Raw genomic sequence first — 13,792 nt, 5'->3', positions numbered from 1 at the left:
TAATTTTTTTACTCCACGTGAGCACGGTTTCAGAAGTGGGTTTTTCGTGTGACACTCAGCTAGTTGAATTTTACCACAATATTGCTTATTCATTTGATAAAATGGTACAGGTAGACTGCGTCTTTCTAGATTTCCAAAAAGGCCTTTGACATGGTCCCCAGCAATTAATTCTGACAAGATTAGAATCTCTGAACGTCCCAGGTTGTGTATTCAGCAGGCTAACTAACTGTATAAAAATAGAAAACAAACCGTTTTTATTATTGCAAAAACACCAAAACACCTAGACGTAACGTCAGGGGTTCCCCAGCAATCCGTGGGGCACCATTTTGTTTCCAATTATATAAAAATGTTATCTCAGCAGAAGTTAGATCCAGCATTCGTCTATATATTCGGAGGATTGTGCCTTATACAACGGCACCTGGCCGGAGGCGGACTGCTTGGTGTTACAAGAACGTATTACCCGTATTTCACAATGGTGTGCTCAATCGAAAATTGAGTTAACTATTAACAAATGTAGCCTGCTGACTTTCACTAGAAAGCGTACATTAGTTAATTTCGTATACATGATTGGTGGTGTTTTCTTACATAAGGTCGAGGCAGTAAAGTACCTTGGAGTCCACATCACGTTCAATCTATCTTGGATCACACACATAGACGACACCACGGCTAAAACCAACCACATGATAATTTTTTAAGACGAAAGTTTAGCAACTGTTCTTGGGATGTAAAAAATAACCTTGCTTTATTCTAACGTAAGATCAATCTAAGAGTACGCCATTGTTCTGTCGGACCCAAACAAGCGCTATCTCATCAACTAACTAGGGCAAGTGCAGAGCAGAGCAGCCCGATTCGTTAAGAAATTATAATTACGGAAACATTGTGACTGCTCTTAAAATTCAATTGCACTGGGAACCCTTATGCTCGAGATGATGTTTCGGTTAAAATTTCACCATGCAATGATTGCACCGGGATTAGTAAACCGAATTTTCTTCAACCACTTAACTTCGTCTCTCGCAGACGGGACCACTAAAATAAAATAAGAGAATACGCATCCCGAACCAATATTTTTAGATACCCATATTCATTTTTCTCTAACACTATAAAAGAGTAAAATGAACCATCTGACGACATTGTTTCCATCTTAACAGATCCCATGTATTACTCGATGGTTGGGCAGGGTGTCATGACTAATGACTATAATATCTTGGCTGTGTTTGTCTTTCTTCTCTGAAACATGGGTGGTTGCTGGGTGAAGCTTATTTGTGCATTGTATATTAAACTTAACTATCATCTTTCATGTAACTGTACTATCCTCACCTCCCCCTCCCCCCCCCCCCCCCCCTTCCACCCCCACCCCCGCAATAATGCCTCTGGTGCTGCAAGGTAACCTGAAATAAATAAACAAATACGAAAACTCTCTGTTACGTCTTACTTTGGCCGTCAGTGTTTAGCTTACAGATCAGCTCGCGTGCGGTGTTCTTCGCTGAATTTTTTTCGGACCCTGTTTCTCTATGCAATGACTGGCCTATTACATTTTACTTGGAGCATCCGGGAAGTTGCGCCCGCATTGTTGCGCCCGCATTGTTGCGGGCTTCTCTTCGCCTCACCGTTGATTAGACACACGCACGCGGTGTCGATTTACGAGTGGAGGCCGTGTGCTTTACCGCACCGGGGATGGACACACACAACGCTCAGTGCCGCAGAGCAAACTGTTTTGTTCTGTAGATCGCAGCGACGGTGTCTCCTTGGTGGTTTTACGGTAACAGTTTTCTGAAAGACCCTGGTGCTTTCAGTCTGTCCTTTGAATTTCCTGAGCTGTCTGTCCTTTGCCTCGAGCTTCTTAAAATGTCTGTGAACATAGTCATGTTGTAGTACAACCCAGAATGCCCATATCGCGAGCAAACGTGCGACGTACCAACGATCACTGTTTGCCAGTCGCTGACCAGGGAGTCGATGAAAATCCGAAGCTCCCGCCTAACAACTTCCATTCCTTCTCGACCCAGCTGCTGGTGGGTCTGAGTGCCGAAAAGGGAGCGCACCGTCATGTCCGTGGAGAGCTGCTGGAAGATTCGGCCCACTTCGAACGCCTCGCCTCGAGCCTCCAGAGGTTCCAGAACGCCCATGAATTCGTCGCAGCACAGGGACGCGCGGGCCCCTAGCTGAAATCGGGAAATACTCGGAGTCAGACTATTGCCAGTGAGCCTTAAGACGGGTTCACACGATTGCGACTGTTTACGACCGTGTGAGCTAAACTCTTCTGTGACCTCTTACGACGACAGATAACAAAGGCGGCACCTATCGGGAAGCCATAAAACACACGCGATTTCCGCTGTTTTTTTTTTTTTTTTTTTCGCGAGTCGTTCTTTTTTTAGCTCTAAAATGTTTGGCAATGGTATTAGCGAGCATTTTTCGTAGATAGAGCGTGCATTTGATCTCGCAACTACTGCAAAACCTTTACTATCAGTAAATTCAGTTTCATAGCTACCTTATAGATGGCGCCAGCGTGTCAGTCTGTTCTCTCGTTGTAAGAGATCACAAGAACTCGGCCGTAATCAAACGCAAGTGTGTGAACCAATCTTGAGTTTGCAGGAATAATAGGGAGTTTTAGTAGAAACGTTCTAACTCCGATAACGGTACTCTGCCCAGTTTCCACGCATTCGCATTATCGGGTATCCAAGTATCGGAGCTATCGAAACAATTTACTAAAACTCCATAGCATGGAAATTAGACGTGCAAGCGTTTGAAAAGTGATTGAGAAACGTAACTAATATTTCAGCGTCGACACCCCGAATGACGGAACGTTCGGTATGGGAGAAAACATCGGTTTACTCTCGCCACGCAACTGGAAGGTTCTTCTGCGCGTTATAGGCGTAACTTTAACTCACTCATTTTTTTCTCGTCTATCTTTGGGTGGAGCGGTTACCGAATGTGTTTACACACCTCAGCCCCGACCCGTGCGAATGCTCGCACGGGGAAAACTCATGTGATCCATGGGCTCAAACCCAACCTCTGCCCGTTTTGATCTCGATGATCATCATACCGGCGGGTGTTGTGTGCATAATCCCTACTGCGTCACGCATGTCGAAGACCCAAAACTAACAGTGGTACCGCACTGGCTAGATGTGTCATCTACAGGGGAAACCCCGCGCACCCATTAGGACTGACTATCGTCCCGCTGTCTGCGTACACACAACTTACTCGCCTACAGTAAAATATTGCGGATGCGCCCGCTTGGTTTAAGCGCCCAGTATTGACACTTCACAAACTTGGGAACTCTGCGAATTAGAGGCTAATAGCCCGATTTCACCGGTGAGAGTGGGATAGGCACTCTCCCGTTATTTTAAGGTATACCTTTTTTTTTTTTTCTAAGTTAACGTTTTTTTTTTTTTTTTTTAGCTGGCGTTTATGGTATATGCCTGATCTATGATGCTGGGGATGACAGCGGTGGAAATGCGAAGGGGGACCTGAATGAAACGGGAATTTATTTTCCCAAAATCGTGTATTTATTTCTACGCATTCAAATTTCAGTCATATGTCTGATGCAATACATTTGTCGCGACGTTGCTTGCAATGCTCAAGCAGACTTTAAACTCGTCGATTTCAAAAACGTTAAGCATTTGTGCCTTTTTTTTCTTTTTGTCAACTGTTTTCCGTCGGCAGACCGTTTCCCTCTTAAAATACTTTTCATATGGAGCAAAAAAAAAAAAAAAAAAAAGCCCCACGGGGCGAGGTTGGGCGTATAGGGAGGGCGGGATACGGGTAAATATCTGCTGAAAACTCAGCACTGTGTGGTCAGGCATGTTAGTCTTGGTGGACGAATCAGTCTCCTGCTGTCAGAAACTCTGGTTGTCTTTCTGACCAAACCGCGCTAAACGTTAAACTTTTTTTTTTTTTTAACGGCATGATCTTTGTATTTTGCCCTCCCTTTTCTTTTGGCCTCGCCCCGTGGAAAAGAATTTTTTTTTTTTGTCGTTGTCGTTGTCGTTGTTGTTTCCCGGGTGAAAAAAGTTCTGAAATGAAAACAATTTGCCAACGTGAAACGTGAAAAAAAAAAAAAAAAAAAAGAAAGCGGTGGCAGCATTGAAAGGCATCATAATCGACGAGTTAATTGTTGTTTTGAACATTGGAAAAAAAAAAAAGTCTAGACAAGTGTGTGGCCTCAGGCGGAAAGTACTTTGAAGGTAACTGAAAATTGAACATGCAAAAATAAATACACGATTTTTTCGAATCAATTTCGGTTTCGCTTGGTTCCCGCATGTATGTTTATGCCCGACCACGGCCGACATCACTAGTAATTCGAGCCAATCGAAGACCGTAACTATTTGCCTTTCGTATCCTTGCGCTTAGCCAAGGTGCCGCGATGCACTCCACTCGCGGAATCGGCTAGGAGCGTTCGCCGCTCCTAGCCAATACACAGCAAAGTATAGCTGTTTCTAGCCAATCTAGTAGCCAACAAAGAATAGAGCGCGATGCTTTGTTTCATTCTAGCATCTCCCGGCAACACTCCATCGTTTGTCGTCGAACATTGTTTCGCCGTAACTCCATGCTTTATGGCCACGCTCACATTTGAGTTTGTGCCCCTGTTCTTGGCCACAAACAATTGGACAACAAGATATCCGGACGTTTTATTTTATTTTAGTGAGGAAATTGAACCGGTTATGTATTTGAGGGGAAACACATAAATCGTCTTCATTTGGCCTGCAGTGTCACGAGCATCAAAATTATATTTCAGATGCATACGCCACGCAGCTACAACAGCACTTTCAATATAGCGCAGAAGCCCCTTCTTCCCGCGGCGCGTTCGGTGGGAGGAGAGAACCGTGACGGTATTGTACGAAGACCTAAGCATTTCCGCGCCTTCCGCAAGCCTCACTCGAGCTGTCAAAAACGCTCCGCACGTTCCCTTACAAGAGGCAAACACAAGGCAGTTAAAACTTATGGGTATGACGTCACACCAAGCAGTTGGTTTTTCAGGTTTTCTCGGTTCTATTGACGCGTTCGGGTCAAATGGTTGTGATATTGAAATTTCCAGGATAAAAAAGACTACGAAAGAATTCGCCTCCAACTTCTTTTCTTTTTTTTTTTTTTTCAAAAGCCTCTTTGGTTTTTTTTAACGCCATAATGTAACAAATGTTGTTGTTTTGTGTGTGTGTTTTTTGCCGCAAATTTGAACTGAAAGAAAAAAAAAACGTAGAAACAGAACATTAAATGTTACACCATATACGAATTGAAGTACAGCCTGGCTTACACCTTTGACGATGTAAACTTGCGATAAGGAGAACTGCTACACTTGAGAAAATGCTTCCCGTCGAGCACTTTATCCCACTTCACGAGGGGCCATTCGCTCTCTTTTATATGTGACATGATCGTCACGAGTGATCGAGGTAGAGGAAATCAGTGTGCATAGGGTGCCTCAATGTCCTTCTGTTTAGGGTGATGCCAGCCTTTGTAGTACCCGATGCCGACCGCACGCGCTCACAAGGAAAATACAAAGAAATCGACGAAAACAAAATGTCGCCATAGCACAGCCAGCGCCACGAACGCGTGCTGGGGCACGCTCTTTCACGCGCTTCTGAACAAAAAATAAAAATAAACGTGTGGGACAAAATGGCGAGATGCCACCACCCTAAGCAAAGCGCACATGAAGGCACCCTAAGTGTGCATAGCGCGACAGCTTTAACACGAACGGGCGATCGTTCGCCCATTTTTTTCTGAATTTCTTTAACAGTCTACATCTATCATAATCAAAGCTACCACTGTCGCGGGCAAGGCTCATTTGAACACTATGCCAAACGACGGAAATGAGGGTTCGTAGCTATAATTTATGAGAAAACATGCGAAAAAGTACCGAGGTCGTCCTAGCGCTTAATGTCACGCAGTGCACGTGTCGTGAATCATTTGGCTAATCTTGCTGGAGTATGACAAACACGACGTCAGTTGCGCGCGGCTGGCACGAACCGCTCGCGTGTAACTGCACAAAGATTTATTTCCGCTCCTAATTATAGACCTTTCCAATGTTTACAAATCCACAGCTCAGCGTGCGATCTCCACAGCTCAGCACGCGTGTGTGCGTCGCTTCGGAAAGCGAGCAAATCACGCGCGATACGCACGAACACTCAAAAATGAAACCGGCCAGCAGCCCTTTTCTGGAAAGGTCTATACTTCCGAGGCACATAATGCGGATCAGGGTGGCATTATTTATATTGATTTGCTTTTAATTAATAATTTACTTATTTGATTATTTATATTGTTAGCCCTTTTAAGGTTTTCGCTCGAATATAAAGGTACACACTTGAACAGAAAACAATAAGCTAAAGAATTGTTTCGTTTCGAGTGGGCATCGATGCACGCCAAAGATGCACATCTTATACTTGGTTCTCCTAACCCTACAGTTATCGAGCGGGACGGGCTTTGGTCTCCAACCTGGCTCCTCGGGCGCCAATCTGTCTGGACCAAGGGATTCGCCCGACATGGAAGGTGCCCCCTTTATCGGAGTTCCCAGTACAACCAAGCAGAACTTCGGCCAGGCAGCCGAGGCATTCTTCGTGACTGTTATCAATTAGCTTCGCCTCTGTCCTTCCAGAACAGTTACATCAACACCTGCGCTATCACAATGGCCTAGAAAGGTGGTCCCTTCACCGTGGATCATGAATGTACGCCGAAGGGGTTCTAGGCCAACTCGTCGAAAGCTAACTCGTCGGTGAGTTGCCCTATGACGAGTAGGCCCATTCGTCATATTGCAACTCGTCGAAGGAAAACTCGTCGAGGAGGCCAACTTGTCGCCGCTTTTTTAGAGCCAAATATATAATTTTTTCTTTAAATCTTAAAGCTAAAATTGTTCTATATTAATCCGTGTTCTGTCTTTTATGTGTAACTCTTCCGTAAAAAAATGTGTACAATTGACGCTCTCCTCAAAAACTGACTTCCAGTCTGCTCTTTCTTGTCGAAGGTAACACCTTGACGCTTTTGCCACTTTCACAATGGAGTGGGGTCGCTCGTGTATCACGAGCGACCCCACTCGAGCGACCCCACTCCCCACTACGTCGCTCGTGTATCACTGGGGCGCGTGTTAACCTACCCGGCCCATCAGTTGACGCCGCTTCGCGGCGACAGTTTGCGGCGGTTCATTAACAAAATTGTCGACCCACCTGGCCCACCCGTTCACGCCATTCCCGGCGACAGTCTGCGGCGGCTTATTACAAAATAAGTAATAAAAAAAGGTAACAAAAGGGACGATCCTGAGATGACACATTTTTCAACTTGTCTAGAGGTTCTCTCTTGTCTTTGCCTTCTTGTAATTTTTCTTTCCGTCTTGTAACTAACAAAGGCGCTGACCTTAGTCCAAACACAAATAAAAATTTAGGTTAAGAGATAAAAAGGAACCACTAACTTTTACATTGGACCGTCATTCAACACATTCGACGAATCGCCCTTCGACCAATTTTCCCTTTCGACAAGTTTCCCTTCGACAAATTTCCCTAATACGAATTGCCCTATTCGACGAATGGGCCGTCGACGAGTTGGCCGTCGACGAGTTGGCTTTCGACGAGTTGGCCGGATCCCACGCCGAAGATGCACATCTTAAACTTTGTTCTTCTAACCCTGCAGGTTCGTAATCAAGACGGTTGTTATCGTTTTAAGTCGAACGATGTCTGTACTGTAGTGCTTCTATACCCAGATGCTTTGCTGAGCAACTAGATGAAATGACGCGGTAATTGCAAGATATACAAATGTGCGTACTCAGAGGGTTGAACAAGGGCAAAACAACATTCTTACTTCGATTAACGAACTAAAATCAAGTCATGAACAACTAAAAGTCCGGTTGCAAATATCGGTACGAGTATTTCTACTATCGAATTGAAGGCAGCTTCAAACGACGAATTTCCCTGAGTTGGCTAGTGCCCACGGAGCTGTTCAGCGCGTTAAAAAAGATAATAACCTTTTGCACCTTAGATTAGACGAGATTAAAAACCAGCCAAGTAGAGATAACCTTGTATTTCATGGTGTAGACACTGTAGGTGATTGCGTTGGCTAAACATGGGCACAGGCGGATGTGAAGGTTATAGGGTTACTTTCAGGATACGCTTCGCTTAGTATATTCCTAGAACAGATTGTGCGAGCCGACCGTTTAGGTTCATTTATAACCGGAAAACACCGTCCCATTTTAGTGAAGTTTCAGTCTTTTAAAACTAAAAAAGTCTTCTGCAGATCAAACCCAGATTAAAAGCCAGCCCTGTTTCTGTCTCTGAAGCCTTTAGCGCGTCAACGCGTTTGGCTTGACGTCAACTACTGGAATACGGGAAAGGACAGGAGAGCGCGTTTAAACTAAAGTATAAAAAACTGTTTATCAACAACACGTGCTAGGCTTACAATGAAATTGAAGACTCTATTGGGCAGGAGATCGAACTATAGGGGGCGCTTTATCGAGGTTGTTGTCCCCACAGCCCGATGTTTACTAACACAGCATAACAAAGAAATTGAACCTCGTCATGCACTGCCTAGACACGAGCGCTTCGCACTGGCCAGTGCTTTGGTCGCACGAGGAGCGGCCTTCGAATCGTCATCTTCGATATCGCTGATCAAAAACAAACAAGGAAATTTGGTTTGTTGTCCCCACAGCTGAAGCGTGCCGCTAGAGGCGTGACTGTTCGTTCTCCTCCCAAATATATGAGCTAGCCACGTCCCGTCACCAAGTTTTTGGTGCGACAGTCCCCTCCCATGCTCACAATGTGGTATCTTCTCCTGTGCCTTCTTAACAAACAATGAGGGGCAGTGAAACGCGTATGACTTTCAAAAATGTTTCCGTTTTGTTTACTAACATTCACAGTCTAATCCGTGAACGTGATGAACAGTACTCAGTTGCCAATTCATTCATGCGATGCAGACGTCACTGCTCTCACTGAGTCCTGGCTATATAGCGAAGTGACTGATAGCGAGTTATTTTATTGCCAAAAACGGTCCGACACGTTCCGCTGCGGTAAGGTGGTGTTTTGTTGGCGGTTGCGGATTCATTAGTTTCTCGTTCTGTCATGGTCGCCTGTGAACTTGAGATTTTTTGGTCTACATTACTTTTAAGCACAAACTATTAGAGGTGTATGCTATAATAGTTGAGGAGAGAGGAGAGGAGGGGAGACGTAGGGAAGAGGTGGAGGAAGAGGAGGAATAGGGGAGAAAGAGGAGGAGGAGGAGGGAAGGAGGAGAAGCATAACCCTCCTTCCGTACCCTCTTCTCCCCCTCCTCAAGAGTTGAGCTCTAATTTCGCGTTACAGAGATTTATAACCGTCGTTAATTTTTTTTATACCTTTATGAGCTTGATAGGCGTGAACGCCCGCGTGAGTGCCTTCCTCTTGAGCGTCCAGGGGGCTCCCGAAGTGTTTGAGAGGGTTCGACTGGTGAGTTGATGGGTTCGAACGTAGAGCGACGATACCTGCGAAGTAGTCCTAACACCATCAATGGAAGTCCTGCGCCATTTGCGCCGAATTGCGCCAAATTGCGCCATGAAAGAAAGTCTGCTGCACATTGCGCCAAAATGCTATTTTTTGCTAAGAATGAACCGACCTAACCAAACTGCGCAGGCGCGCGCATTCCGGAAGTGGTGCCGCCGCTATGCTACTTGTAGTCCTCCCTTTCTGGCTTCCTGGCTGCATAGGGTCGCGCTGCGTGTACATCATCGTACATCCTCATTTGGGATGCCCCGGTATCGGCTTGGATTCTCCTGTCGTGTGTGTACTTCATGAGATTGTGTTGTTTGTGATTCCTCAGTTTGTCAACAAGCGCAGAATCATTTCGTCGTCTGCTGCCACGTTCGAGTCCTTCGCTTAATGGTCACACTGCGGCCGCAAGAAAAACGACTCCCCTATTTAAGCACTCCGGCTGCTTAGACGTCTCAATCAACTTGAAAACAAGTAAACATCTAATTCAACAGCACAAAAAAAAATCGAAGGATTATTGGCACGGTGTAGCACCGTCAAAAATCATTCGGAAGAACTTCGTCCGCCTCAAGGAGCGACAAGTCTCCCAGCTCTAGATGAGAAATTTAGCCTGTGCGGTAGAACCACTAGCCTGGGGTCTATAACGTGTAGCACGCAGTGTACGATGCCCATTCAGATCGAAACGGGCAGGGGTGCGGATTGAACACAGGATCCTGGGTTCTGCAGCGCGAGCTTTTGCTCCACCTGCTCCAAGCTGGTGTGCGCTAACCAACGAGCTTGAGTAAACTTAGAGTCGTAAACCAGCGGCCAAAAATGGCACCCTCTCCCTCTCCCCCCCCCCCCCCCCCCCCGGGTTGCCGGCATGTTGCCCGTTCGCCACATTAGTGATCACGTGACGCTAAGATAGCTGCGCCGAGAGGTGCGCCAGATCAATACCACCTAGAACCCAAGGCGTGCGCGTTTCCTCCTCTAAACGTCATCACTAGTAGATCCCCTCAGCGCCCCCTAGGTTGCCCGGATGAGTACAATTGTCTGCTGACTAGAAAATTTATTTCCAACACCGTGGACAGGACTATGCAAGAAATGCGCAGAGGATAAGGACAATGTGCACAGATATATACGCGAACCAGTGTCCATACAATGTGCGCGTCTTTGCCGCGCCGCCACACGCACAGGCCCGAAGGCGCACCCCCGCGAGGCGCCCCGTCCGCGCGATCACTCACGCGACCGAAGCGTCACCCCAGAGCCGCACACCCGCGCCCGCGCCCCAACGGCACCGCACTGAACTCGGGGGCCTAGAGGTTGTCTAGGTACCTGAAGCGGGGTTCAATCCGCGAGTCGCGAACGTTCGGGTACCGACAGGACTAGCGCCTGAGGATCCCTTGTTGTCCGAGGAAAAACAGTTGTTCTGCTACATCGTCTGCGACATCGCTGGCTCCATCGCCTGCTTCAGTGGTCATGTTTTTTTTTATTGTTTTTTTATTTGCTATTTCGGTTCATCGAGCGACAGAGATGTTAGCTAGGGCTTATTTGACCCCGCTTGCTACTCTGTTTCTGTTATAGGTGGCGACCTTCTTGAGCGTCCTTCTGCGTCTACAGTGTTTGCAGCAAACCAGTTGATTCTAAGTAATCCATCAGTATTTTAAACGCCCGTGCTTGGTTTCGAGTGTTGGTGCAGGGTCCTAGCACCTTTCGCATGGTCATTGGTTGGTCATCCAGAAGATTCAGTTCCTTAGTGAGGATCACACGCTCTTTCTCGTATCGTTTGCAGTTAACGAGTACATGTTCGATTGTGTCCTCGGTATGGCAAGTCGCGCAGTTTGGGGAATCTCGCTGCTTGTACTTGTAGCGTTGGCGGCCAGTCCGGGCGGCCCCAAGGCGAAGTTTGAAATAAACTGAAAGTTGGTTTCGAGGTGTGCTCCAAGGGATTCTTCTTTGAAGCTTGGGGTCCAAGTTGTACAGGTGATAAGGGTGGCCCTCAGGTTGCTCCCAGATTTTTACCGTTATCTGGTTTGCGACACCAGAGAGAAAGCTCTTCACATCAGCTTTCGCAACGGGAATGGCCTCTGTTCTTTCGTTTTTGTGCGCCCGAGCTGCTGTCATATCGGCTATCTCGTTGCCAGTGACACCAACATGTCCTGGGACCTATTGATATGTAATGGCATACCCTTTTTTGTGCAGGGTGTCGTTCTTATCGAGTATAGCCTGTTGCAGGCCCGGGTATGCGCACTTTTTGGCTGTGGTTGATAGGGATGCCAACGCCGATTTTGAGTCCGTGCACACCACATAGCTCTTCGGAGAAGTTGCCTCTATGTAGTGTAACGCTTGCAAGATGCCGTGGAGCTCGGATGCCGTGGACGATGTACGGTGGGAGAGTTTGTACCCTTCCGAAATGCTCGCATCCGGAACGTAGATTGCAGAGGACGAGCTCATCGCAGTGCTTGATCCATCTGTGTATATCTGGATGGCGTTCTTGTAGTTCTCTTCAATGTAATATTGAGTGAGGAGCCGCTTCACAAAACCGAAGGCTGTGCCTTTGCCTACGTCCGGTATTGAGAGGTGGACCGTTGGGGTCAGCCATGTCCAAGGTGCTCGCTGGGGGTGACGATACGGTGCAGCGTTCGCCGGAAAGGCTTCGACGTGGTTTCTTACCACTTCTGCAAAACTCGACGCTGGACGTGAGATGTGCAGGCCCGCCAGATGATGCGCTTCGTGCTGGGTTGAAAAACAACTGTAGTGCCGGAGGGTCTCTTGAACACGGAGCGCCTCTATACGTTGTTCGTGCGCTTCTGCTATAACTCCTGCAGAAGGCGACGCTCGGGGCACTCCCAGCACAACGCGGAGGCTTCTTGCCTGCTGTGCTAAGAGTCCCCGTTGGGTTGTTGAACTGACCCGGTGCAGTAAAGGCAGACTGTAGCGCAGACTTCCCAGTACCATTGATTTGTGTAGCTGCATGAGGGCGGCTGAATTTCCCCATGTCGAGCCAGAAAGGCACCGCATGATGTTCACGTACGAGTTGACCTTGCATCGAAGTCTGTTCATTTCAGGTGCCCAGGTGAGCCGTCTGTCGATAACTATTCCAAGAAAGGTGTGCTTGTTGACGTAGGGGATAATTTGCTCTCCTATGTGAATGGGAAAGCGCTTGCAACTTCGCCTGGTGAAAGCCATAGCGACGCATTTGCTGGGCGACGGGTGTAGGCCTCTGCAGTTCAGGTATCTTTCGATTCTGCTGAGTGCTTTCTGGAGCCTTCCACAGATTACTGCGCGGTTCGGGCCCGAAGACCAGATACACAGATCATCGGCATACATCGACATCTTTACATGCTCTGAAAGTTCCTGCGGCAGGTGGGCCAGGACGACGTTAAAGAGTGTGGGGCTCAAGACGCCCCCCTGTGGAACGCCGGCAGTTACGGAGAAACAGTCACTGTTTCCTTCTGTCGTGGTTAGGTAAATTGTGCGTCCTTTAAGGTAATCCAAGATCCAGTTGTAGATTCGACCACGTACGCGAAGTTTAATGAGGGACGTGAGTATTGCTGAGTGTTCCACGCTGTCGAAAGCAGCCTTTATGTCCAGAAACACAGCTATCGTGGAGAGACGACGGCTCCGATGCTGTTCAACATCTGAGACTAAGTCCACGACGTCGTCAATGGCAGAACGGCCACGACGAAACCCCGACATGCACTCGGGGAAGACCCCTGTCTTTTCGAGGTACCAGAGCAGACGGTTTAGGATCATACGCTCCATCAACTTCCCAATGCAGCTGGAGAGCGCAATGGGGCGGTATGACTCAAGCGAAAGAGGCGATTTTCCTGCTTTCAGGATGGGAACGAGGCGAGACTTCTTCCATGACTCTGGGAGCTGTCCTGTGTTCCAACTGACGTTGTATTGTTGTAGGAGGGCACCGAGGGCGAGGGGTCCCAGATTGGCTAGTGCCTTGTATGTAACACCATCCGGGCCTGGAGAGGTGTGTTGGGAACACTCCTGTAGAGCACTTTTGAGTTCCCTCATGGTAAAAGCCTCGTCTAGCTCCGGTAGCACGGCGGCTTCTGTGGTTTTCTCGTGTGACAAACCGCTCGCAGGGCGCCGCTGCTGGAGCTGGCAGAACGCATTGGCTGCAGCATGCTCAGTGATTCCTTTTGAAAGTGCCAAGGCTCAGAAGGGAAACTTCTGCCTGGGTGTTTTCTTGAGCCCTCGGGTCACGTTCCATAGTCTCGTTGACGGCTTGTGAGGGTCCATTGAACCGCAGGTACCTCTCCAACGTCGCATAGAGAGTCGAATTAAGTGTCGTCGTACGACCGCCAGGGTTCGTCGTGCTTCCGCCCAGTCCGCGGCTTTACCAGTTCGCCTGGCACGTCGTTCAC

General features: G+C 47.6%; 1 protein-coding gene across 1 annotated transcript in view; it reads right to left on the bottom strand.

The window, feature by feature from the left end:
* LOC8039496 (cytochrome P450 3A9-like) overlaps positions 1–11,534 on the bottom strand; it is a 39,112-nt gene extending 27,578 nt beyond the window's left edge. Inside the window, exons 1-2 of the mRNA XM_042291408.1 lie at positions 11,121–11,534; positions 1,916–2,159 (exon numbers count right to left, since the gene is read on the bottom strand). Coding sequence (XP_042147342.1) covers positions 1,916–2,159; positions 11,121–11,534 — 658 coding nt within the window. The remainder of the gene's footprint in view (positions 1–1,915; positions 2,160–11,120) is intronic.
* Between the last annotated feature and the right edge of the window lie 2,258 nt (positions 11,535–13,792).

The sequence above is a fragment of the Ixodes scapularis genome, unplaced genomic scaffold, assembly GCF_016920785.2.
Source record: "Ixodes scapularis isolate PalLabHiFi unplaced genomic scaffold, ASM1692078v2 PGA_scaffold2__306_contigs__length_199485367, whole genome shotgun sequence".
NCBI lineage: Eukaryota > Metazoa > Arthropoda > Arachnida > Ixodida > Ixodidae > Ixodes > Ixodes scapularis.
This window is presented reverse-complemented; position numbering and strand designations above follow the sequence as displayed.